The sequence below is a fragment of the Copidosoma floridanum genome, unplaced genomic scaffold (assembly GCF_036245765.1).
Source record: "Copidosoma floridanum isolate Cflo_tuat_1 unplaced genomic scaffold, Cflo_Japanese_pri ptg000013l, whole genome shotgun sequence".
Lineage (NCBI taxonomy): Eukaryota > Metazoa > Arthropoda > Insecta > Hymenoptera > Encyrtidae > Copidosoma > Copidosoma floridanum.
In genome coordinates, this window is record NW_028321890.1 from 3414543 (window position 1) to 3442218 (window position 27676).

A 27676-nucleotide genomic window follows, 5' to 3' on the forward strand; every position below is an offset into this window, starting at 1 on the left:
GTAAAGTAGTTTGCGGTTAACCGTGTAATGTTCGAGATTTTATTTAGTACCTTAGATGGTTCTGATGCTAGTTGGGTGAGATCTCTCATATATGTATGTAAGGGTGACACGAAGAAATCGACTATTTATTTGTTGTAAATCACGAGTGAAAAAATGTTTTTGATGTGCTAAGAACTTCCTTCAAAGGACAGCTCAAACAAACATGTTGAAGAGGTTGCTCAAAAAAATTATGCGCGAGCTCTTAAGATTCAAATTTGGAGCTGCAATTTTCAGGAACATATTATTTTTGATCTATAAAGTTATACCATAACAAGAAAAAAAATTTAATTAAAACAAAAGTTTGGTTTTTGGCCCTTTTTTCTATCTTAAAAAGTTTGGAGCGACCTCTTAAAAATTTTGGTTTGAGCTACTCTTTGAAGGGAGTTCTTAGCACATCAAAAACTAACATTTTTTCACTCAAGACTTAAAAAAAATAGTTAGTTTCTTGGCGCCACCCTAATATGTATATATATATATATTTTTGGATTTATTAATTAAATTTTACAAATCTTAATGTACAATTTTTTCGTTTTTATAACGGGCGCAAAATTTGATAAAACTTCTGCGCCTTTCATAAAGAAAACGTTTTCAGAAACTTTTACAACCTTTGGGCACGTTAATCGTATTTTGCACCTATGTTACGAAAGCTATTGTCTTATTTCATGTGTGACACTTACAACATATTAGCTAAAGTCAGTAAAAATGTTTATTTGTTTTTTAAATGATATCAGAGTCGAATAAAAGCCAAAGAATGGTCATATAAAGATCTTTCGAAAAACTCGGGCAAAATATTTTACGCATGACTCTAAGGGTGTGGGCACACGAAACCGCGTAAAGTGTTAAGCGTATCACGTATCACGTATCGCGTAAAATCATAGGACCAGAGAAAGTTAGGTAAGATACGCTTTATGAAAAAAAATTTAACACCGTACACATGGGAGTGAAAAATACGCACGTAAGTGTTTTTAAGCCAATCATGTAAAAAATAGCAATTGAAGTGTCAATTGTACAATCCATTGGGTTTCTAACATGAAAAACGAATCGTGAGAACTTTGGAGAAATCGTGGAAAGTTTATACGATCTACTCAATGACCCAATATTGCGAAGAAAAAGTGAGAAATGTTATAATTAAGCTGTATGAAATGTATTTACAGTTCTCAAATGAAAATAAAAAAGAAAAAAAAATAGAGTATGTGCGTGCACCTCATTTTCTCAGAGCAAGGAAGACAACATGAAGATGACAGCGAAAATCTGGTAAAAAATTAGAATCAAATTCCTTCATGTACTTTAATTACTTTAGAATGTCTCAGGACATTTTTTAAGAGTTGTTGGAAATAGTAGGCCTTATTCTAACCAAAGTTTTCTGCTGTGAAAAGGCCCATTTCAGCTGAAATAAGACTACTAATTTGTCCAAGATATCTTATATCTGGAGATAGCATGAAATCCATACGGTACGTTTTTTAAGTTGCACCAAACACTGTATGTGCAATTGTTCAAGAAGCTTGCACCGTTGTGTGGCAGGAATTGTAAGGAGAATTTGCTGCAGTTTTAAGCTCAACTGGATGGAATTCAATCGCAGAAGGGTACGAAAACAAATGTAATTTTCCTACATGTATTGGTGCTATAGATGGGAGACACTTTGCACTTTGCGTAAGTAAGCAATTATTTTCAAAACAACATACTTCATCACTCCACTGTAAGAAATAAAAAAATATATGATTTCAGGCTCCACCCAACAGTGGATCAACCTGTTACAACTATAAAGGATTCTTAAAGGTAAATTAGATATACTATTAGACTGAGAGCTGACCACAAATTTTTCAGAGGATAATCGTTTGGGTTGTGATTTTAAGGACAGATGTAAGAAATCATGAGGATTCTTAAACACTTATATGCCAATGTGTTTTTGCAATAAACATGTATTAATAACAATTTACCGACGTGAACCGCGAGACAGTAGTAAAATGCACGAAACTCTTCATGTATACATAGTTGTAATAAAGACTATATAGATTCCTTGAACAGGTTAACGAGGCTTCTACGTTATCGATAAAGCTTTGAGCATTTTCTACTGCAGGCGGTTCACGTCGGTAAATTGTTTTTAATACGTGTTTATTACAAAAACGCCCCGGATTTGCATATAGGTGTTTTAACGTCTTATAATCCTCGTGATTTTTACATCTTTCCTCAAAATCACAACCCAAACGGTTACCCTCCGAAAAAGTTGTGGTCAGCTCTCAGTCTGTATGAAGTAATCGCACATTTGTTTCTAGTAATATTTTTCATTTTTTCTGACTCCAACATATTTGTTGTTTATTTACAATAACTTGTTTGAATATTAGTATACCCACCTTACATCTAAAAGATTTTGGCATTTTTTTAAGCATCACGCAAACTTGAGGCCTGTCTTGATTCACGTATTTAATTGCTTTTTATCACGTATATCTTCATAATGACCCTGAAACTAGATTTTTAACTTTTCTTTAAGTTAAACCCTGTCTTTGAGTACTATTTTAATTAAAAATTAAAAATTTCTCTGGATACTCAATTAATACAAATTGTCAATACTGCACCAGATCCGAATTTTTGAAATCTATAAGTGACGCTGCAAGACCTCTGGATGAAGCAGAGAGAACCTTCCTTCAGTTAGGAGCAGTTCTACGAAAAATGCCGTGTGGGCACAGAGGAATGCTTAAATTGCAACTACTTTTGATAGCTTATAAAAAGGAAAAGGAATTGGAACTTTTTGAGTAACTTATGTTTAATTATTGACATGTGCAAAATTTATTTTACTAAAAAAATATTTTTATAAATTAAATGCCAAAAGAAAGATCACTGAATAGTTGAAATTCATTCTAATTAAAATTTTTTATCATTTACTTTATCCCATTTCCACTTAACAGAACCCTCAATCAAGAAATACTGAAGAAAAGTTTCTCTTACAGCAGTTGCTTAATCAATATTTTTACCTGTAAAAAACAAAAAGTCTGTGAAGTATTGTGTTGTATAATTAATGGCACTGAGTTTTTCATATTCAAAATAGTTTGTAAAAAATGAGTTATTTACCACCCCGTTTTATTATAATGTGGTTGAAGGCACTGGATACATTCTTAACTTTATGCTATTATTTATGATAAACTAGATGTCTGAAGTACACTTCATTACGCTGTGCGTAGCAAGTAGTGACTTGCAAGTAAAGACAAAGCGAGCTGTATTAGTCTTTGTAAGGAGTCTGCGAGCTCCATTGGTCTTTGTAAAAAATCGATGAGTTTCGTTGGTCTTTGTAAGAGCTCATGAGTTCCAGTGGTTTTCGTAAGAAACCCATGAGCTCCGTTTGTCTTCATAGTAAGCCTGTGAGTTCTGTTGGTTTTCGGAAGAAGCCCATGAGTATTGTTTGTCTTTGTAAGACATCCATGAGTTTCATTTGTCTTCATGAAAGTCTCACAAACGTTTGTGAAACTATATGCTCACTGCAACGACTTGTATTAACGTTACCTTACTTATGGCCAAAGTTGCCATCATTTTGTAGTATGCACATTTAGCCATATTCTGAGTTTATTACCACATGCTAAAGGTGGTGAAAATATTTCTACAAATTTTATACCATAACGTTAGTAAGATTTACTAAAAAAAATGCTCATAAAAAATGTTACTATCCATCTATTTCTGACAACAGTACGTACGTCACGGTTTGTTATGGGTCATTAATAGTCTCATTTTTTTACCTTCTGTGCAAATTGTTTTTGTTATGTTTTGAAACTTGTAGTCAGCGTATTTTAAAAATGTAGTATATGTTTTTCTGTGTACAAGTTAAAGCTAATCAAGTTGTAAGGTGTGGTAAAAAATATTTTTACCAGGAGTAAGTTAATCTGGCATATTCAAAACAAAATTATATATATAAATTGAATAAAACGTAAAAAAAAAATTATAAAATCACTGGTCGAGCAGACAAAGATTTTTAAATACATCTTTCGTTTAACGTATTCACATTTTACATCTTTGTCCCCCATTAGCTCTGTACATTCATTAAAATAATACATTATATCTCTAGTTTGAAAAAGTATCATTATAATAAGTAAGTGTTATAAAAAGTTTTCTTAGAAAAAATCTTTTAAATATTTTTGCGAAGGCAGACGAGGAGTTGTTTTCCCAATTCACATAAGCATGTATACTTTTACGAGCATAAATTTTTGGTTTTAATAGCAGTGTTGCATTTAATAACTTGTCATTTGCCTCATTGTTTGGAGCATACAGTATTTAATAAAAAGTTTTTTTGCAATTTAGTTTTATTCCTCTCAAATTAAAAATATTAAGCATCTCCAATTGCGGCTTAGCAACATGCGACCGTAGATACTTCTTCTCACACTGAAGACTCCTCTTTCAGTTTTCTTACAGCATTACGTAAGGCACACCTTACTTATACAAGTAGTATATTATCTTTGTTTTGTCATCCAATAGATACATTTTTCTTTGTGCTAAAGCAATAGTAAGATTTTGGCTTGAAACTGTTTGATCCGTATTTTATAATTCTTCGTTACAGTAGGCTTTTTTCAGTTATTTACTCTTCAAAACAAAAAAATACTTATTTAAGTTTATTACAAGCAGCTGTTTAAAGTTGACACGTATAAGTGCCAAAGTATGTCTTTTATGTTTCTTTTTTTTTTTTTTTTTTTTAGTAAACGATGCATGCAGCATAATACTTATAATAACATCAAGTCATTCAAACTTGAAAAGTTTAATTTATTTAACAAGTTTTTCTTGATAAAAACAGTATCTTACTAAATCTAAGGAATAACTTATAATTTTAAGAAAATTTCAATATAGAAATACTTCTGTAGTTGTTAATTTAAATTTTGTTAACTGCAACGGCATAACCTTTGATACACATATATATTTTCATTACTTTTTTTAAGAGCTGAAAATTAAGCATAAATTATAAACGAGTTGATTATTTCAACTTCTTAGATAGTCTTCATTAAACTTTTGGCAAGCTCTTGATTAAGTTTTACTTGTGCTTTGTTGCTCCAAGACGAAGAAGTGCAGACAAACTATGTTAACAGAGCAGACACCATTAGCAAGCCCTAATGCAAACTTTGGCTCAGCACATGCAATACCTTTCTATGTTCAGGATGGTCGAAGGTACTATTCCCGACGCAGAAGAGAACAGCAGCTCCGATGTATTATGTTTATTACTATCGTGTAAGTCTTGCTATTCTATCATCAATCTCTATTTCTTCCGGTAGAACTTGACAATAAAAAAAAAAGATTTTTAACATAAGGGTGTGTCCTTATACAACAGTTAATTTTTCATGAATTACTTTCTTAACTGCTCTATTTTTAGAAAAGGGGTAGCAAAACATTCTTGTATTACAATAATTTCTTATTCTTAAACAACATAAAAGAACGAAGATTGCTAACTAGTTGTAAAATTACCATGACTTTCTTGTTATTTATCAGGAAAAACAGAACGATCAAGATATGATATTCATAGTATTTGTCAACATACTGACTTCACGAAAAATAGATTCTTTGAAGGCAATAAAACTGTACACAAAAAAATTAACTTTTACTTTTTTCTTAGAGTAAAAAAATTTTTTCGACCGTACCTTATAATCATAAAATGTATTGTTACCATTTAATATGGCTGAGCTTATTCTTATTACGAATAACACGATTGCTTGAATGAATTTTTCTTTAAGTTTTTGTGGAAAAAACAATACTGTAAGAATTGCTTATAGTAAGGGATAAGTAAGAATCTGAAACGGAATGGAAAAAAATGATATAAGCATACAACGTAAAAAAGTTGAAAATATTTACATCAGATAAAGCAACAGTGTCTTATTGTAAAAATATGAGGAAGACTATCTGATACCAAATGTTATATGTTTATGTAACACACAGTACATTATTACGCTTAAATAGTATATGATTACACTGCTATGAACTTAGTAAAACTCTATTGCTAGCCCCATATAAAGTGTAATGAAAACTTATGAGTCTATTAGACAGGTCTACAAAATACAAGTAAAAAATTTACTTAAATAGTTAGTAGTATACTAATTTATTTACTGTACAAAATCCAAGTCTTATCTCAAATTTATATCAGGTTCTTAAATAATTATAACTTTAAAAGGTAAAAAGGTTGTTCTTAATCCTTTTATGTATTAAGTAACTATAGACTTTAGAGCAAAAGAGTGTTGAGATCCTACTTCGTCTTTTTTATTTATCAGCCTACCAAAAATCAATTTAATAAAACTATATGTGAGATCAACAACAAATGATAATCCATTATATTTTTACCTTACTTTTCTTTGTATTTGTTCATACAAAGTTTTTAGAATTTTGTCTTGTTCCAACGATACAAATTTTGGATTTCTATATTAACTCTCATTCTTCACGTGTAGCGTTTTTTGTATTTATGAGAGCTTGACTACGCCCCCAGTGCACATTCAATCAGAGTAAGTACTCGTCATTTTTTGGGACTGTTGATTACCTTAGTGACATGTGCCAACAGATACAATAACTAATGTTTGATTTACACTATTTATGAGTATAAATAATTGAAAACATTTGCAGTTATTAGGAAAATGGAAGCTGCTGGTGCAGGATGTAAAAGATTTTAAATTCAAAAAAGTTTCTTTGACACGGGTGACACGTGTAATTTTAATGTAAAAGTTTGACCTTTTCTCTTTTGCTAAATAATTAACCATAAATTTAAAAACGTTTAATATAATTTTCAACTATTTAAACTCAAGTTTATCTGATCTGAGATTATTTGGAGGACATTATTGTGGTAGAGTTAAGCCTTAAAACTAAGAAGAAAGTTTAAATACGTTTAATGCAAGTGATAATGTACAAAACCTATTGAGAAGTCATCAGTTATGATTCTCAAAAACAGTACAGTTAGGCTTACTGAATCATTACCAGACAGCTTCAAAAACTTTTACATGCTTAGTTTTCAAACAAATTGAAAAATATTTAAGAAATTACCTGAAATAAAAGTTAAGTAAATATGCTATTGAAAATAATCTGCATGTAATAACACATCTATTACACAGAATATTTCTGGTTAAATGACTTTAAAATCATTTAGCTGGGACGTTTTTAAATTAATTTACAGTACAATTACTAATAAAATGAGAGTGACATAGTTTTTTAATAATATCCTGTTAACATTATCTTATTCTAATTTCTCTAAATAAAGGCCAAAATATGTTTTTTCAATTTTTTAAATAAGAATCCAATGATAACACAGCTTATTAAAAGTATTTACCCACTTTATGAAAATTTAGACCAACATTTGAAATAAATTACAGATTAGAGAAAAAATCTGTAGAGATCTGTGGAATCAAACATTCATTAGAAAACACTTTTTAGATTTTTCTGTAAATCAAAGTAGTTACTTACTAAATTTGGTCCACAGTGCATTTGTCAAAGCGTATTGTTATATGATCATGGAAGGAAAGATATTTAAAGGCAAACATTATTCTATTTTGAATTATCAATGTCAATATTGCTTCTATAGTAAGAATTCTAAATACTACGTCTTTATATAATTAAAAAGCTGTTTATCTATATTTAGTAAGGATCCAAAATGTGGAATGTGATTAATGTTTCCAACTTTGATATTTTCTTTCTAACAAAGTAATGAGTAGGTAACAATATTTTAATCAAAAGACTTCATAAGTAATTGTTGCCTAGAATCATCGAATGAACAATTATGACTACCTGAAAAACATAAAATCTAACGACAACTAGTGAATTAACTAATTTCGGATTAACTGACTGAGGATTTTTAGTGGGTAAAATAAACCTTAGCTGCTTAACATTTAATAATCATAGAAATAATGATAAATATTTTAATAAAATTTTTAATTCTTCTGTGCCGAAAACTTAGAACAAAAGAAAAACTTCTATGGCCGTAATTTCAAAGGAAAATTTGATTTTTTTTAAGTTCTTAAATAATTCAATAGTCAATGATTAACAATCATGATATAACAGTATCAAAATATATAAACGTGTTTGTTATATTCTAATTTCCAAGATTAATGTGACAATAATAAAAAAAGCAAAAATTATTAAAGAGGACAATAGTTATAATAATTTCAATAATGCTGATGACAAGAACGATAAAAGTAACGATACAGATGATAATGATCATTAAAATGATACGATAATGAACATATTTTTGTTGATAATGATCATGATGATACAAATAATGACGACAATGACGAAAACGACAACGATTAATTTATTTTGACTACGTTACTTTGACTTAGCGCAAGTTTTGTCTCAAATCTTCACCACCCCTCAACAACCCTTCGCATATCATCACAGACAACTAGAAGCCCCATAGACCCTTCGCACATTTTTTCTTGCTCTCAGTATCAGCTGTAGATAATCTGTGACAAACAATGAAATGATGAACAAAGGTTGTTAAAAAATGTAATTTTAATATGACAATAAACATAAAATCTTATTTACAGAAAGCAATATAAAAAAATTTAGAAACAATAATTAAACACTACTTATAACTTAATTTGAAATAAATGAAATAAACAATTTTTCTATATTAATTAAGTACGTATGGATTTGAAACACTGAATTCTAAATAGTAAATTTCACTTATGAAAAAAAAAGGAGAAAAATAAATAAGTAATACTGCAATCCGTAGATTTATTATATCATTTCTGAAGGGTATAAACGTTTCTTTTGAAATCTTTTATTAAATAAATTATTTTGTGAAAAATTATTTATAAAAAGTGAAATCATGTACTAAAACAAAATATGAAACATTTGAGCACACTGTGTTTGCACTAAGCCTAAACATAATTGTCAAACTAATAATATTTTTGAGGAAGAAATTACTGTCATGCATCCTTATCAACTTCGACAATTTTTTGCTTGGTTTTTAATTTCAGAAAACATCCAAGGTGGCAAAATATAAAATAAATATAAAAATTTTTACATAATATTTTAAGACTGATAAAGATAGTTTTTCTCGTTAAGAAATAAACAGAATTTGGAAGTTAAAAGATTTATTACGTAAATTTTCTAATTTACGTCCACCTCAAGAAAATAAAGGAAAAAAAAATGAAAAGGTTCATAGTTACATGAAGTTACTCACAACAAAAATTGAACACCCGAAGAAGGTCATACACACTTGTTAAGGCCATTTATGTTTGAGACGTTCTGGTATAGTCCTTACCACCCATCAAACACTGCATAGCACGTTTAATAATGAATAGACCCTATGTGCCAGCTGAGCTTGAGCAAAATATGTTTAATTGAAAGACTTGGTTATTAAAGAACTTAATAACTTCGTGAATTACAATTTGCGAGATAAGTGCAATCGGCTGGCCTAGGCTATGTAATACAAAAGAAATAGAAATTATCTTATTATATATTATACAAGAAACTAGAGATAAATGAGTGTTTATAATCACTAATCTTCTTTGGCTGCAACCCTGCCCACCATAAAAAGATGAACCTGCTAGTAGAGTTCATTAAATCTCTCGGAGACTGGTAGCATAACCAGCTTGGCAATAGGGCGCTTCAAACCGAAGCTAGCTATCTTGACTTGCGCTGCTCTTGTAAACCTGTCACCACCAATATAAACCTTCACAATTCAGCCCATTACCCACTTGGAAAGGGGTCTAGAGTTCGTTTTTAATGAGAACAATGTCATTAAGCTGTGGGTTGGAATGCTCTTTGCACCACTTGCTCCTTTGTTGGAGCTGGGACAGGTACTCAGCGCTCCACTGAGCCAAAAAGGCATCTCTCAGGGCTTGTACGTGCTGCCACCTGACGTTGAGTCTTCGTGAGTTGACGTTCTGCTCCGTATTGGGGATTGAAATAAACGCCGCACCGATGAGAAAATGCCCTGGAGTTAGCCGGTACGAGGTCTTCCTCGTTAGAGCTGATCGGGCTAATCAGTCGTGAGTTAAGACAAGCCTCCACTTGCGTCGTCAGAGTACTTAATTCTTCATACGTGAGCAGCTGCTCTCCTAAGACGCATTTTAGGTGGAACTTGCATTATTTGACGGCTGCCTCCCACAAGCCGCCAAAGAAGGGAGCGCTAGGGGGAATAAAATGCCAATCGACGCTCTCCTGAGCGATGTTGGCAGCAGCCTCTTGACACATGGCGGAGTTAGGGTGAAATATGCGTTGGAGTTCAGAGTCAACTCCTTGGATAGTAGTCCCATTGTCACTGTAAAGAACGCGGCACAGTCCTCGCCAAGCCGTGAATCGCCGAAAGACGGCAAGAAAAGTTGAAGCTGAATAGTCAGAGACTATCTCGATGTGGACGTAACATAACAAGGCATTCGAAAATAGCTAGGTAGTCCTTGAGAGTGATGCACTGTCGTATGCCGTGCCGCACAGTGTTGTGTTCACGCAGGAGCCAAAATTGCCTGTTAAGGGTGCTAAACGTGAGAAGAGGGCCTCCATGGAGTGTAACTAAGTGTGTCTCACGAATCAAGAGCAGGGTAGCTTGATGTTTGGCAGGCAGGATGATTGGATGCCTTTCCGATTTGTCCAGTAGCAAATTTTGCAGGCAGCCCCCTACTCGTAACATGCGGTTGGTGTCCATAAAGGGGTTCAGCCGAAGGGCATTTCTGCCAAAAGGTCGCATCCTTTATCGTGGTAAGGAAAACACACCACTGCGTACCGTGTCGACGGTACTACCACGTGAGGCATGGTTGTCAAGGTTCTGAATGATCGGCACATGATGCCAGGTGGCCGTAGGCAAGAGGGTGTGGATCTCGCTAACACGGTTGGCAGTGAACGTTTTCTATCGTATTGGGTGCCCTCAAATCCAGGCAAGCACGACCTGCGAGTCTTTCCAACAGTGGCATTCGGCAGCGTTAGGAACAACTTCGGTGGGCACAAAATGCAGCAGCTGAACGTGCAACTGAGCTCCACAGAGTTCCAGGCGCGGTACATTCAAGATCTTGATCGCTAAGACTCTTGACTCAGCGACCAAGAGACGTGATTGGCTGCCTGCCTCGGTGTGTGTCACGAGATACACCAGAGCCGCATAAGCCTTCTCGGAAGCGTCCGAGAAGCCGTGGAGTTCCCGCGTGGCTCCGGATGTAGTTCTAAGCCACCGGGGGATGTGTATACTCGTAATGGTAAGTAGGTTCGCTTTGGATTCCTTCCAGAGTCTGAAAGGATTTGAGTCGAGCGGTTGGTCTCATTTGAATTCCATGAGCCAAAAACCTTGCAAGAGGATCTTGGTTCGTATAATAACGATAATCATGGACAGTAAATAACTCAGCTGTTTTTAACTTCTTTGTATTAGTAACGAAGTTCTGCATGCATGTGTACAGCGTTTTCTGTCTTGATAACAGAGGCTTTGTTGCTTTGTCTGTCATGATGAGTGGAGCAACGTACCCAATGAGCTTTACACGTGCTGCCTCGGCTGTTTGATCAAGTGTTGTGTGTACGTGTGCCTTCACAGGTGTTAAGGCGTCGATATGGATAAGGCAAATACCTTGGTATGATTGGCTCTCTGTTGCTCTTCACCAATACAGCAATAGAAGAACCCGTGTGTGTGTGCGTAGCGACGACCGCCGTGCGCAACAGGTATTGTGGGCCATCTCCAATGTGTGAGAGTGAGTTAACCGCTTATTTTTATTCGTGTTTGCAATTGGAGAGAGAGAGAAACGCCATGGTCTCGGAGCTGATGCTGGGCGTGCGGGCTTGCTCGTCGTCCCTTGCTGCTTGATAGGGGGAGGGAAAGCCTGAAAAAGTCGCAGTGCTCCTCACCGTTGCCTCTCATATCCAAGCCAACTTCTGGTTAATGTGAAAGAAAGAGAGACTAACAGAGTTGCTGCTACACGGCTGATACTGTGGTATTGATGAGCCTGCTCCTCTTCGTCTTTCGCTGTGTGTGATATAGAAAAAGACCACAGCCTACTTTTCTAATATGGTCGCCTGCCGAGGCCTTGCTACTCAGAGTTCAACAGGGACGAGCTGATGGCGAAATAGCATTGCGCTATCTCGCTTTTTCTATGTTTCAATGCCCGGTGTACACTGTCGTGCAAGAAGATGACACAAGCAGTGCGGTCAGCCTTCACTCACAGCACTAACACTCACTGCACGCACCGGCTGGAAGCTGTCCACCCTGACACTGCACGCACTTGACGCTGGCTAGAAGCCGCCAGCCTTGATATTTTGATCGTCCACTATCGTTCTGTTAATTCCGACGTGCTTGGAATCCAGCTCGAAGGACCAAAATGTTTACGCCGTTAATAGTCGTGGCTTGTTATACCGTAATGTTCGCTCTCGCTGGGCCGAGCACCAGGCAGAGGACAAAAGTCAGCTAATGGGCAAATCACTGGCACACAAACGAGAATTATTTGGATAGGTTAACACTTTATTTTTGGTTTCATTCTAACTAGCTAAACTTGGCAGATGCAGCGTTTCAAGAGCTGGTGCGAGTAACACCACCGGCGCGGATTTCCAAAATCACGGCAACGAGAACAATTGGCCCGTTTGTCAGAAGGCTCCTTTTGCACGTGTGTCTTGGGTGCCGAAAAATTAAGTACTGCTGCTCACAATGCCTGCGATTCACGAGTATAGCCATGATCAATCAACGGCAAAGCCAATAATCGATCCCGATAAAGCCTGGGACGTTCCAAACGTAAACAGCCTTAACAAGACTAGTAAAAAAATTTTAGTATTGTTTTATAAGACGTACCATGTGTAAAAAAAAATTACCGAATTATAATCATGTACTTTCAAATACATAATGAGTACATACAAAGTCAGTCTACTCATGTTCTGAGCATTGCTCAAACAAAGATGGAAGGATTTTTAATTCTACGAATAACTTTTTTTATCATGATGAAAAATTTCATTATTGATAGTAAAATTCTTTTAAAAAATAACAATTACATGTTTCCTGTAGAAAAGAATAGGGCAAGGGGTCATAATATATAGTTAATTTTAAGAAACAAATCTACGCAGATAGCAAAAGTGCAGTAAAGGGCAAGAAAAATTATGTAGTATAGCAGTAAAGAAAGTAGTAGGTAAAAGAGGGCAAAGGGGGTATAACCATATATTTTATGGGTTGAAGTAACGGAGAAGTAAGACAAATTTTTCTTTAATTTGTGGAGGAACGTAAGGGGGCAGTAGGGGGTTGTGTAGAATACCTTACAACAAGTTGTTAAACATTTAACAATATAATGTAGGACGATACACATATTTGTGTAAGGTGACTTATTAGTCCTTTACTTGTTCTAAAAAATATATACTCATAACATTGGAACGTTATATAGACAGTCCTTACAAGTACGTTTTTTTTCTTGTAATGACCATTGAAGCTTTGTTTTTTTCAATAAAATCTGCAATCATGTCACCATTAGTTAAAATAGTCTTGCTGATAAAAAGTAACTCACGCAAAAGATTATATGTATAATTATTCATTGAGAGCAATTATGAAGACAAATTTAGAGCTATGCAGACATCTGTGTAATTATACTACGTTTTTTAAAATCTATTTTAAAAGCACTTTATTTGTACTAGTGGGGCTCACCTTCCTACGGATGATAAATAATATATTTCCATTAACCATTTGTGTTATATTAGGAAGTTCTCGTTTAAAAACCACGCAATAATAAGAAACTGTTTTAATTTATCTTTAGTTTGTATAACTATCAAAACCCTAGTATTTTTTGGTGTTAGTATGAGAGGCATTCTTCGATCCTTCTTGCTTATTAACACTATAATATAGTAATTATGATTACATTTCCATTTGACATTCTTCCTTATTTTATGACATACCCCATGTAAACAGCTCTCTCCCCTTCTATATAATTTCTACCATATTGGAATTAGAGAACAGTAATCAAGTAAACTTCCTTTATCAAGCTTTATGTACATGTTTTTAATTTTGTAACCTACAAAAGACAAGACTTTTTACTTTTTTAAATCTTATCATGCTCTGCTTGTAATGAAAATCAGTACAAAAATTTTTGATAAACGTGTAGATATCTAACAGAGCAATAAATATTAATCAAATCACTTAGCTAGCTCAGTAAGTTAACTAATCATAAGAAGTCACCTTAGTAGGGTGATACTTTCATGGTTCGTATTGTTGCAAAATAACCTTTTACATAAAATTGTGAGAATGTTTAATAAAACATATATTTTCTTTACGCATGTATTTATTTAAATATGAATCATATGTTCCTTTAACTTATACGACGTCTACATACTTCCACTATACAAGCAAATAATGTCTATCAATATACTTACCCAATGCCCCCCGCCCCAGATTTGTCTAAGACTAATTGAATAGAGCACCGTAGTGTGTTGACACGTAATGTAAAACACTTTTAGTTCAAAATTTGACATCTTTACTATTTCATTCTTGTAATTCTCGGATCAAAGAACTTTTTACTAAAAACGTTTTTGTTTCAAATCCATGCAGTATATTTAGTCAAATAACAAGCTGCAAAAAGTAAAAAAGTATAATGACGCTAAAAACTATCTGGCTTTCTTTACGACATGAAATAATTGTTGCCCCTAAAAGGCCGTTAATTTGCACTTTCTCACGTTATGATAAACAAAAGAGCTGTAGATACAAACTGTAAGAGTTTAAAATTGAAAACGATAAAAAAACTTTTCTTTCAATCTTACAACCAGAGCAACTAAGTCCTGGAACTGAATCTCTTTATTTTTTATCGCCACAGTAAATACACATTTACATTACTCTACTTGTTTTAAAATCTGAAAAATTTGAGAGATGACTGTCTAAATTAAAATGAAAAGCTCATCTCTCACTCAATGGATTGTGCATTAGTCGATTTTGACGCTGCTATTCGAATCGCAAAAAATGTTTTAACTCAGTTTTCTGACACTAAAAATTGTATAAATTGAAAGCATTCAAAGTTTCTCTTTCAATTTGCCCTCTTGCTACTACAGGCATGGTTAACACTTCTGTGAGCACTAGGGGTTGTTTTTTGTCAATTTTGTTAAATAATTATTTGTTTGTTGTTAGTTTGATGTTCAACATTTGATAACACTAAAAAGGATCGGTGAGCTTAACTCTTTCTCGACAGAAATTTCCAGTAGAGTAATTTTCTCTAACCTGTTTTTGTAGCCCTAGACTAATCAGGAGAAAAATCACAACGCTCTTAAGTATTGGAGCCAGTTGTAGTGCTCTTTCTTAACGTCTTTTGGTGTTACGCAGGAAAAGTTGGTCTTCAAATCACCTTTATTTTTCGTCAAACTCAGTCGTTTCGACGATCGAAGGTAGGGAGATTAGTTCGTGACACTTGCTTGTTGGAGACTATCCTGTTTTCTTAAGTTTACTTGTTTTTATAGTTTTTCTGTAAGATTCGCCACAGTGCAGAACTCAGAGAGTACTGATAATTCCTGGTTGAATTCTTATAGTCAAAAAGATAATGCAGGGTTGTCGGTAGTCAGGGTATCCAGCCTCACTGCGAAAAACTCTGCTCGTAATGCCTGCCATAGTCCTTTAGTAGACGAATCGTTACCTGAAATAGTTGTAAAAATATATTTAATGGCAAAGTAATTTAACGTTAGGTGTCCGTAAAAAGAAGTGATAAGATTGATGGTTAAAAAGGAAACGTAAATACTTACGATGGCCCTGAAAAGAGTCAGTAGGCATACTTCCAGTCATTCCTCATTATTATTTTTGATGACAGAGAGCTGACTGCGGATGGTTTGACTCTTGTCATTGGAGTCTTTGCGTATGAAGATCGTGCTAAAAGAAGGTACACTACTGGCCGAAGAATATCTCGTCTTCGGATCGTTCTCCAAATAACCAACAGCTTACTTTTGGTTAGGGAAGTGGGCATGGAGAACATACCTCTGTGGGCATAGTGTTCAAATGAATAACTGAGGATGAGGCTGATTAAATTTCCAGTCGATGTAGTAGCTCGAACTTCTTAGTTTTCCGTGGTTGGCTGTTGTAGCAAAGGTGGCTCCGGTAGTGCCAGGACGGTTGGAAGATTGGCCATCAACCCCAAAATGCTAGAGCAGATTATTCTCTGACAAGACATGTTTCGTCGTATTTTGTTGGAGACGTAAGCATTTAGAATACCTTTTTATTGATGGTACTTATAATCCTTGTTGGTTCCAAATGGAGTTCAACGTAAGTCTCTTGTCCAGTAGAGAATTCAGCAAAACCACGAGGAAGTGAGTTCTTTGTTGTACCTTTGGTAAGGACCTTACTAACCTCCAACGTGGTGCTGAATGGATAACGCTGCGAGTATTAACAGTGAAGACACTTGCAAAGCGGCCAGTACGGGAGCAACTTCTCCTTGATCAAAATGTTTTGCTAAGATTGATTGAAATTGAAGTGAAGCGGCTACCCTCGAGCAAGTTGGCTTGGGAACAAGCGTCCTCGTATGGGATACCTCAGGAGGATGTTACTTAATTGAGGGTACGGGTTTGGCACACCTGAGCGACCTCTAACCAGGGGAGACGAGCGCCATATTCTCTGAATACGGGAATCACTTTTGATACTTCAACGATCCCCACTAGGGCGTTAGTGAAGGAATGTTACATGAAAGGGGACCTGAAACTTGGCTTAACCACCTGCTTGCGAGGTGAAGTGTCTTTAATCTTCCCAGAAATCTGTATGCGTTAAGATTGCTGTATTTGGGGGCAGCGAGGTGTCAATGGTCCAACACCTAAAACTTCGCGTGACTCTTGGTGTCATGTGCATAGATGAGTCAAAAATGCCGTTATGGTTAGTAATTCAAGCCCATGACTGAGAAAAGCGCTTTGAGCAAGTGTCTGAATCTCGCACGTTCCCTTATGAGAGTAGCATTGCTCTTTTAAGACACTGAGAGTGGATCGACCCTCTAATGACGAGAAAGGGCCATGGCCTTATTGCTATCAAAACCGAGCTTGACTCGGCTCAAAGACTGAACATGCAGAGAGCGCGAAAGGTATGTGTCACAAGAAGTACACTACAGCCAATCGAGTTGCTTCGTTAAGATCATGAGCTGAAAGTTGGATTATCGGGAAGATCTCTCTTCACTGGGATGGGTTGACTTAGTTACAAGTTCAGAGTAAGGAATCAAACACGGAGTACAACATGTCTGGCAGGCCAAGGGTCAAATTTGAAAGCTGGCTGCAAAAAGTTGCTGCCAATAAGAACAAGCGTTACGGTTTTTAGCACGGTGCCCAATATTCAAAAGCTATTAATTGCGCAGCATACGACTCTAGTGTCGTCTACCCATGCTTATAAAACCGTTTCAATAGACATGCTATGCGTACTTGCGGGCACACTCCCAGTTGATCTCCTTGTTGAAAGCAAAATTACCCTGTACAACTTGAGAAAAGGAATCATTCCTAATCTTAAAGAAGTCAGGGACAAGTACGTGAGTGAAAAACAAATAGAGGAGAAAACCTTGAATGCATGGCAGGATAAATGAGGTAGCTTAATGAATGGACGAGTTACATATTCGTCAATAAATAACGTCGAAGATAGACCTGACTCAAAAAATCTGCGTCGCTTCTCAGAGCTTTGCAGATATATTGTGGAAGATGTAGGTCCCGAGTATGTAAGACGCAGGTAGTATAGCAAATACAAACCTCGAAAGCTGGGTAAGAGTGGTCTCGGAAGCTCGGCATCAAGGATAAGTGCCCCTGCCCGTATCGTAGCTATTACGCAGTTTCAGGTGGGAGCAGATGAACACGCTGCCTTGAGATTCCCCGTGGATGCAGCCATCGCTAAGGCTGTCTTTGAGCAGTTAGATCTGAAAGGACTAATTGAGAGTCGGGGTAGCTGATGGTCGTTACGGAAGTGTCTGTCCCAGATTCTGGTTGTATCACTTATAGAAACCTGATAAAATTTAACTTTTTATCTCCTTAGAGATACAACCAGTACAATCAACGGGCTTATAGCTTTTTCCAAGTCTAACCTAAAGCGGGTCTAGCTTGGTTGCAGATAGTAGAAATTTTTCAGATTACCCTAGTGCTTCTCAAGAGGTTGTGACGCACCGTATCATAGCAAACAACTGGAAACGAGGAGCAGCGCCAGCCAGTTATTTTGAAAACACCGCTGTGCACTTCTTTGTGCGTCGTTGCCCTTCTGACCAGTAGAGAACAGTGTTGTCTACAACCCAGATGCCCAGCTGCACAACTTCCAGCTCTATGCTTCATGCACTGCCAATGATCAACTGAGATATTCGATACTCTGAAGTAGAATTTGCTATGTGAAGTAGTAAGATTTCTCATTCCACTGCATTGCTTGCTATTTAATATAGTCAAAGCTACTATGCTTCTTTAAGTAATATTCTACGATGTCTATAGGTATATACGCCTATTAAGTATCAAATTTTAGGTTATATGAATTTAAATATGAGGAAAAACATATTTTTAAATTATCAGGATTAAAAATTGATACGTGCCGACAAATAATTTTAAACCGAATAATCATCCATTGTTAATACCATGGTCTGCAAAAAACCCTTTGATTTTAAACTTTATTGTGTGTATGATAAACAGTACACGTTACCACATGTTCTTTATCCATACTTGCGCGGACATCATGTCCCGTAGTCTAGTGGTTGCGGATCCTGACTCGAAAGCTCAAGGATGAAGATTTAAATCCCATTCACTGCAGATCGTTTTCAAAATAAAAATATCTTTAAATCACATCAATTCCTATGTACAGTAAGAAAAAAATATCTGAACACAATAAACAACTTTACGGGCAATGCTGTTCAAATTTTATTGTGTCGTGACAGCATTGCCCGCAAACTTTGAACAGCATTGCCCGTAAAGTTGTTTATTGTCTTCATACATTCCTCGCTGTTCTTTGAATCCTTTTGGTGTTTATAAAAAAATATCTATATACATTCAAATCTATGACTATACGTAAATACATACTGTGATGTGTCGTGCCTTCCTCACCTTGCAGTCAGCAGCAAGACACGGCACATATAAAATTATTCTTTATTATGACTTACTACAGGGCTAAGCGGATAGAAGAGATAGCTGGCAATCAGCTTACATACATGGGCGAGATCAACATAAAAGCATTTATTTGCATTTATTAATAACTCAAAACTTATTATTATTTCTATACAATGTTTACTCTGCCCGACTATCCGACTTGGCCTAACTCTATACAACCTTAGCCCTGCAGGTGCAGGTCTGGCAGTTGCTGCTCGACACAATACTTGTCTATGGTAGGGACAGGATAAATAGGAAATAGGCCTACCGTTCTTTTGCTTCAGCAGGGGTGTCTCTGTAGCACTATTTTTGGGCACCGGGAGGTCCGATGAGCAGGGGTTGGCACTCGAACCCAGTAGTCCTTGACAGCGTGTATGTAAAGGTCGTTGTGGCAGTTCGGGCAGCCAACAGGTAGCAGTTATTGTGCGCCTCCAGTGGCCGCTTGGTATAGCACACAGTCGTATCTAGCACACACACCCGTAGAACTATATAACACTACGAAGCCCTCGGATTATACGTCCCGGCGGGAAACAGACAAGACGGAGAGTGCCTTTCTTGTCACCCTGCCGATTCATGCTCCCTGATACTGTAGCTACCTGCCTGTATACGAGATGGTGCGCACGCACACCCACTGCTGCACACATTCAAGGGCTGGCAGTGCTGCCTATAGTAGGGATAAGTGAAGGGATAGATTGGTACAAGGGCCGTGGGTGGGGTAAAGTTGGTGTGCATAGGGCCGCCTCTCCTCTTGTCTGCTACTACGACATACCTTCCTACCGTGACGTGAGTTTCCAACGTCACAATACATACATACATACATTAATACACACACACACACACACACACACACACACACACACACACATATATATATATATATAAATCTCCCGTTTAATATACACATTTACTGGGCAACATATATGTAGTATACAAAATATATTTTTCTCTCTTACTTTGATATAAAATTTCCTTCTAAGTAAAGTAAAAATTTTTATGTTAAAATAGAAAATTTCAATATAATCTGGTTTTACTATGTAGCATAGTAATTTTTATAATATAGCGAATATGTCTCAGCTTTTCTATAAAATATAGTCATTTTTATTACAGTTGTAACACTTTTTTTAATACCAGTTTTTTCAGTGTAGGGTTATCAGTGGAAGGATTCCCAGCCTTGCCACAAACAACTTTGCTTATGACGTCTGCCAGTGAATGACTGACTTGGTTTAATAGTGGCTGGCTTTATGTAGTCTCTAAGTGGACAAATCGTTGCCAGAAATAGTAGTGAAAACGTATTTGTTGGAAAGGTAGCTTAACGTTAGATGGCCCTAAAAGGAATTGATGAAATTTATGGTTAATTAGGAACAGTACAAACTTATGATGGACCTAAAAAAGGCCAATGGTGATACTTCTAGTCATTCAACATTATTAAAGTTGATGATGGAGAGGCAGCTGCGGGTAGCTTGACTCTTACCTTAAGAGTCTCTGCATATGGAAACCATGCTATAGGGAAGTACACCACTAGCCGAAGAATATCTTGTCTTCGGGACATTCACCAAATAACTAACAGCTCACCATTGGTTGAAGAATTGGGCCTGAATAATATACCTCCGTGAGTATAATGTAAGGATGAACCACTACGGAGAAGGTTGACGAAATTTTTAGCTGACGTCGCTACCTGAAATCCTTAAGGTTATTTTACCTGACTTGCTGTTGTAGCAAAATCGGCTCTTGTAGCACCTGATTAGTTGCAAAAACAGCCACGAAACACCACATTGTTAGAGCAAATTATGCTCTGGCTAGACATCTCTTGGTATTACATCAGAAACTTTGGCGTTCAGAACGCCTTTTATTTATGGCTCTCGTTAAACTTCGAGATTAAGGATGGAATTTGACGTAAATCACTTGTCTATTGTAGAAAATTGTCATTACTAGCCGGGATACCCACCTGCTAGACTCACAACTTCATTGATTATGCAACTCTAGTAAAAGTTTATGGTAATTAATAGTGCTTGGAAATATTATAACAAAATCCACTTACTTCTCTTGCAGATAGCTACAATTTTACTTCTATGCCACCTAGCTGATACTCCTGAACTATAGTAAGAATCTAGCTTATTTTTTCAAAACTTTGAGCTTATTTATTGTTATTGTTATTAACTTTATTAAGATAAGAACTATACCATAACCATCTAGAAAATGTCAAGAATCAGTGTGCAAAATTTTATTAAGATCGGTTGGGTAGTTTTCGTGATAAGCGATTACAACATTTTGAGGAATTTTGCTTTATATATTAGTAAGAAGATGTATGTGTTAATTTATTTTCAAAACTTCTTTATAAAGTGAGTGTGATAAATCTTATGAGCAAGGTATTTATATCTTATCGTTTGTTGATAATAAAATAAATTTTGAAATAAAATAACTTGCATACGGGCGCGCGCCCTTTGAGAGTCTACTGTCTGGTGTGCGTACTCCAACTGTGGTCCGATGGTTCAGAAGCTATGTAAAACAAGGTCCCTTTTACTGCATATGTGATTGATATCACAATTGAGTCTGAGGAGATTTTTCACTATACCAATGACAATAGCATATATAAGCACAGTAATACAACATTGAGAGCCTATTGGGCAAAGTTTTTAGAAATTACTGTAAAATAGAAAAAAATATACATGTATTGTATATGCTAAAAGAACCTTGGAAAAAAGCAAGGTTTTTAGATGTCCAAGAATACGTGAACTGCCAAAAGGGTGTCAGATGCCCAAAAATACTAACAATAGACGAAAATATTCATGAAGTAAAAAAAATAGTGTTAGTCAGTCTTTGATTCACTGTTAGACAAGTTACTATGAATCCAAGAATTTTGAGTGTCTTGTCCCATTAAATTTCAACAAATAAGTTAACTACGAGACAGTATTCTACATGATTCGTTCCAAAATTGCTTCATGAAGCACACCAACAACAACGCATCATCATTGCATACGCAACGTTGGACTTCATCCATTAAAACCCAATGTTGCTTCAGAGGATTTTGATTGCTGACTAGTACTGCCAGACAAGTATCACATATTTTAAATATCTACATGCCACATGTGTTTATTTATTTCAAAGGCTTTTTGAAAAGGTGCTAGATCAAACAGAAGCACTAGAGGCAATATTCATAAATTGAAGATTTATGATATATATGGGCATGTCCATTGAGAGCAGGCAGCTTTACAAACGTGGGATTTTTTTACTTAAACATACTGCGTTTAACTTACTCATTATGGCTTGAAGAAAGCTAAAAAATGATAAAAAACACAAATTGATAAATTTTTATTTGCTCTCTCCGATAGCGCTTTTTATTTTTTCTCATAATCTTTTTTTCTTGGAGTCCAAATTTCTGGACGTTTCTTTGAAATTTGCCATTATTTGATACAGTAACATTGGCAGCAATCGAAAGAGCAAGGAGAAAACAATAGCTTCTCAAGTTCTTAGTGTAGGTACGCAAACAATGCATGAATTATAAGCAAATGAAGCCGTTGGCATGATAAAGTAGCTTGGCAATATACAACAATTTTGTTAGTAATAGTGTGTCACCACGTGGTGGCGTGGCGGGTACAACGACTACAAGCATCACCACTGTGTGACTTGCTTATGCCAACGTCTTCATTTGATTGTAATTTATACATTTTTATGCTCTTCCACTCTAATAATTAGTGGAGCTAATGCTTCAGCAATACTCTTTCGATTTCTAGAAATTCTTCTTTATCAAATCATGGCAAATAACAGAGAAACATTCTGAGCTCCTGACTCATTTTTTTCCATAAAAAAAGGTTTTCAAGAAAAACAAGTAGCACTATCGAATAGAGTAGATCAAAATCTGTCAATTTGTCTTTTTTAATTATTTTTTTAGCTATCTCCCAGCCATTACAAACGAGTTAAACACAGCATATTCGGGCGAAAAAAGTTCCACATACGTAAAGTGGCCCACTCTTAGTGAACGAGTCCAGATATAAAAAACAATACACAGTTAGTAATTGAGATTATGTCTTGTTTATTATGCATAAGCAAAAAATCTTCTTCTTCTCTACTTAAATAAACTTTATTTGTTTTTAAGTCTTGCTAATACCTCCCCATCAACTTTCAGGAGTCCCTTGCGGCACCTTCATTGCCTCGCCTACACCCAGTATCATGACAAATCCTGCCGATCCTCACATCAGTTACTATTAGCCATCCTCATTAGTAACTTCCTTTATTTTTACTAAACTGCTCACATTTTCTTTCAGCTTTTTGTGTTTCTCTATTGTATTTCGTTCAGAAAATCTATATAATTTTAAGAATTAGAATAATCGTATCATTTTTATGGATGTATGATTTGAAGTTCTACAATAATTTTTCATAGTTGTATAACATTATAAATAATGTTTTTTTCCGAGCCACCTTGAAGGCAAAATAATTCTCTGTATACAAGTAAATTTAGAAGGAATTGAAACATTATTTTTGAATTTTTCTACTCAGGCGTTAAAAAAAATTTATTATTATATAGTACTTTAATTACAGTTTTTTGTTAGGAAATTTGTTTAACTGTTTAGGTAGTGAGCATTTACTAACGATAAATATTTTTTATTTACATTTTAATAAAAATTATCTTTCTACTCAACATTTTGCATGTTGTGAATACAATTACCATCAATTTATACATACATATACCATTTTTCAGTTTTTGCAAATAGTAATAATGCTATCTTGAATTGTCTATAGGCAAATGAAAGTTTTTTATAATATAAACCATTATTAATAAAACTTTAGTCTCATGATTTATTTATCATCATTTTAAATAATGAAACTTAAATTGCTTTCTTTACGATATAAGAACAAAGAATAATAAATAACCTGTATTCTTAGTCATTTTAAGTATAAAAACTTCATTTTCGAGTTAACATGTAGTTAGTATCCATGCTTTTATATCATACTAAAATAATTTTGTAGTTCAAAACCACATACCTTGGCACAAACTGTCACAATATATACTTAATAGCTTATATACTCATAATAATATATACCAAATTTTGTGATAAACATTACTATTACTTCAACTTTTGAATAAATTATAAGAGGTAGGAGACTTTTCCAAGTACTATCTGAAACTTTAATTAACATCCACATTGATATTCAGGAGAATATGAGAAACTTAGAAAAAAACTACTTAAAATTATTAGTAAGAATAAACATAATGTATCTACTGGTCTTTCTTTATATGATTGAGTTCTCCAACATAACTTAATGCGAACACCAGCCTTCCTTAAAAATAATAAGCAAATTTTAACTACTAAAGTAGACAAAGATAATATCACCGTTGATATTGACGAATAAATTAACATTAACAAAGTAGAAGAGGTGTTAAGTGATGATTAATGTTATTTACATTTAGAAAATAATCCTCTAAAGCAATTAATCAAAGATACCAAAAGTTTTTTAAGGAAGTAGGATAAATCCGGTATTTTTAATTAGGTCAATAAGTTTGATGAAGGTACTCATAAAAAAGACTTATCTTAGTGTTACGGACTGATGAAACTACACAAAAAAGATTTTTCTGCCCGTATCATTGTCTCAACTTTTAATTTACTCACTTATAGTTTTTTAAAATTTGTTTCTAATTTTTTGATCAATTATATTCCACTGGCAAAGTAACACATAATAATAACATATTTGTAAATCAAAAAAAAATTTAAAAACGTTATTATTTCATCCAGTTACACACTAATTAGTCTAGATCTCATTAGCTTCTTTACAAATACTAATGAAACCTTAGTCATAAACGCAGTGAGATATTTTTGGAGATTCTTAAATCGTAAAATTAGTGTTTCTTTACATGATTTTTTCACAGATTTTTCTTTAATTTTAAATTTAATGTTTCTTGAGTTGAGCAATTATTATTATAAAAAGCTCTTGGCTCACCGATGGAAAATTATTGTAGTCTGGTACTGTGTGATCTTGTTATGCGTTTACTTGAAATGTCATGCTTAAAGAAGTTATGTTTTGATGTTCCACCGTATGTACGTTATGTGGATAATTTCCTCATATGCATGCCTACTAAATAGATTAACTACATTAAAAACATTTTCAATAGCTATTGTCTTGAATTACAATTCAATGTTGAGACATGTAATAACAACAGCATTAGTTTCCTAGATTTGGAAATTATCATTCCCTAAAATAGTACAGTACTTACCAATTGGTACCAAAAATCTATGCACTCTGTCCAATACTTGAGTTTTCTCTTTAATACAATATAAAATAGGTATTATTTACACACTAGTAAAAATTTCCATTAAATTAGCAGACACTTAATTTTATAATGATAATTTAAAATTGATTAACAAATTTTTACTGGCTAACGATTATTTTTAAACATTGATTGATACATTTGTAAATAAAAGAATAAATACCTTAAAAAAGATAGATGTAATTGACAATCACAATAGAAATAATAATAATTTCAAACTAATCTTTTTATTACTGTACATTCTCCATTTACAAAGGCATATTAAATATTATTGTAAAAAGCTTCACATTGGTCTTGTATATAGTTGGAATAAGGTACATTCAATTTTTTCTCCTGGAAAGGATGTAACTGGGCTACTTCATCAAAAATTACATACATCGGGACTGTACGTATATGTGAGGGTCTCTTCGTAGTTGAAGAGGCCTCGTGTTCAATAAGGGAATTTACGTTAACTTAATAATAATAAGCGAACTGAATTATTAGAATTTTCTCAAATGTACTATAATATCTACATTAAATATAATAAAGGACAGGTTGGATCTGGTTGGGTAAATACTAAATAAGTAAACAGAATTGTGGGAATAAGCTGAGAAGCATAAAAAACCCAATTTATTAGAAAAAAGTGGACAAATTAAATAAACTGTAATGTAAGTAAAACAAAATAATGGAGGTGTGAGCAGCGTGTGTATGCGTGTGTAGATTGATCAGAAAGACGGTCAGTAGAAGTAGAGTACGAATGGGTTAGCACGTGGTGCTGAGTCTGAGAGACCAGGAAGACGAAGAAGTCAATTCCATGTGTCACTCGAGCTGGTGGACGTCCAAGGAGGTAGGTAATAGTGGAGAGAAGCTCTCACACTCTACGGACCGGCTGGCCAAGCGCGGTCGCACAATTAAGTGAAGTCGCCGGACACAAGTGTGTGGCGTAATCCACGGCACGTGGCGAGCCCGCGCTCGCGAGCAATTTACGCGTGCTCCGCGTACATGACAAAACTATTATTCGCGATCAAAAATGTTTTTCACGGATTGAATGTTTAACATTAACCCAAAAACGGAATCGATGGTACAAACAAGTAAAGTACTTGTTTATACCATAAGTATACTGATCTCACCAAGTGGCATCGGCAGAGGACTGTCGTCAGCGAGAAGCGAGAGCAGAGTGAACGAATGCACGTGGCACTTTCCTGAAGATTTGGTAGCTCTCCTGCAATATCCTTTTTTCTCTCCCTCTGGTCCGAAAGCACACCAATCAGCAAACGATGTGTAATAGACACGCCCGCGCATATGTGCAGGATTTTTCTGATGTGAGCCGAACGGAGTGTGCACGATCGAGAGAGACTAGCGTATACCTATATTGGTTCGAGACGGAACAGGGACATTTAAAGTTAGGAATGGCAGAACTCAAAAGAGACATAAGGAAAAAAAAGAATTAATCTGCACTGTAACATCACAGCATCGAATTTACACATAACTTCAATTTTGATGAAAGAAAAACTTTAGACATAGAATAAAATTACAGAAAACGCCTTTTTCCAAAATTTTAAACATACATAACCCTAATAATTATAATAATAGACAACAAGATACAAAGAAAGTGAGAAATTGTTGTAATTCTGTTGGAACTTCATAAGGAAAGAGAATTAACTTGATGTACATGATTTACGGAACCTCTTTTGTCTACAGTATTAGGAACACATGTACTGTTTATATGATTCTCACAAGGAACTGCTTGCGATTCTTATTGGATTGAATTGCGTGCATGTACTATGTCATTTGTGTATGTACAGAATACAAAAGCAGCTATACTTGAAACTCTGACTACATTACGAATTTTTATCCCTTTCGTAAGAGTCAGGGGTATGTTTTACACTGAACAAAATTTGTATTCATTGTAATTTATTTAAATTTTTATTGTAAAAATACTATTACCTATTGATGTTTGTACCTAATGAGGGCTGGGACGTTGTTCAAATGGCTGATACTTAGTTTTGTTGTTTAAATAAACACAAAATATAATAGCACCACCTTTTGACGTTATTTTTCAAATACTGTTTTTATTTTTTTTAAGTCTAAGAATTTTTAATGTTTTATCTTTTTATTTTTTATTATTCTATTAATATTTAGCAAAGTTTATATTCATTAAACCAAGATTTCTCAGAGATAGTTATGAAGAATAAGAAAATTTTTGAAAAATGATGATTTTATAGTCTTAATTCTTCAAACCATACTATCATTCATGTTTCTTATGACAGACAGTACTTCGCGAAATTTTTCTTCAAACACAACTTGTCCCTAAAATATATGTCTGTATTACACTGATTACGTAAAATCCTTTCTACTATTTCTAAGACTTTTTTTAAGAATTTGGGAGACCTTATCTTGAGCTGTTAAATCAACTTTGCGTGATATTTTTTTTTGGACTAACTGAAAAGTTCT

The 27676-nt window shown here is 34.8% G+C and overlaps 1 protein-coding gene across 1 annotated transcript in view; it reads left to right on the plus strand.

The window, feature by feature from the left end:
- The first annotated feature begins 5040 nt into the window (after nucleotides 1–5040).
- Nucleotides 5041–27676, plus strand: part of LOC106637469 (immunomodulatory peroxidase) — a 412315-nt gene continuing 389679 nt past the window's right edge. Inside the window, exon 1 of the mRNA XM_089591698.1 lies at nucleotides 5041–5238. Coding sequence (XP_089447824.1) covers nucleotides 5090–5238 — 149 coding nt within the window. The 5' untranslated portion in view covers nucleotides 5041–5089. The remainder of the gene's footprint in view (nucleotides 5239–27676) is intronic.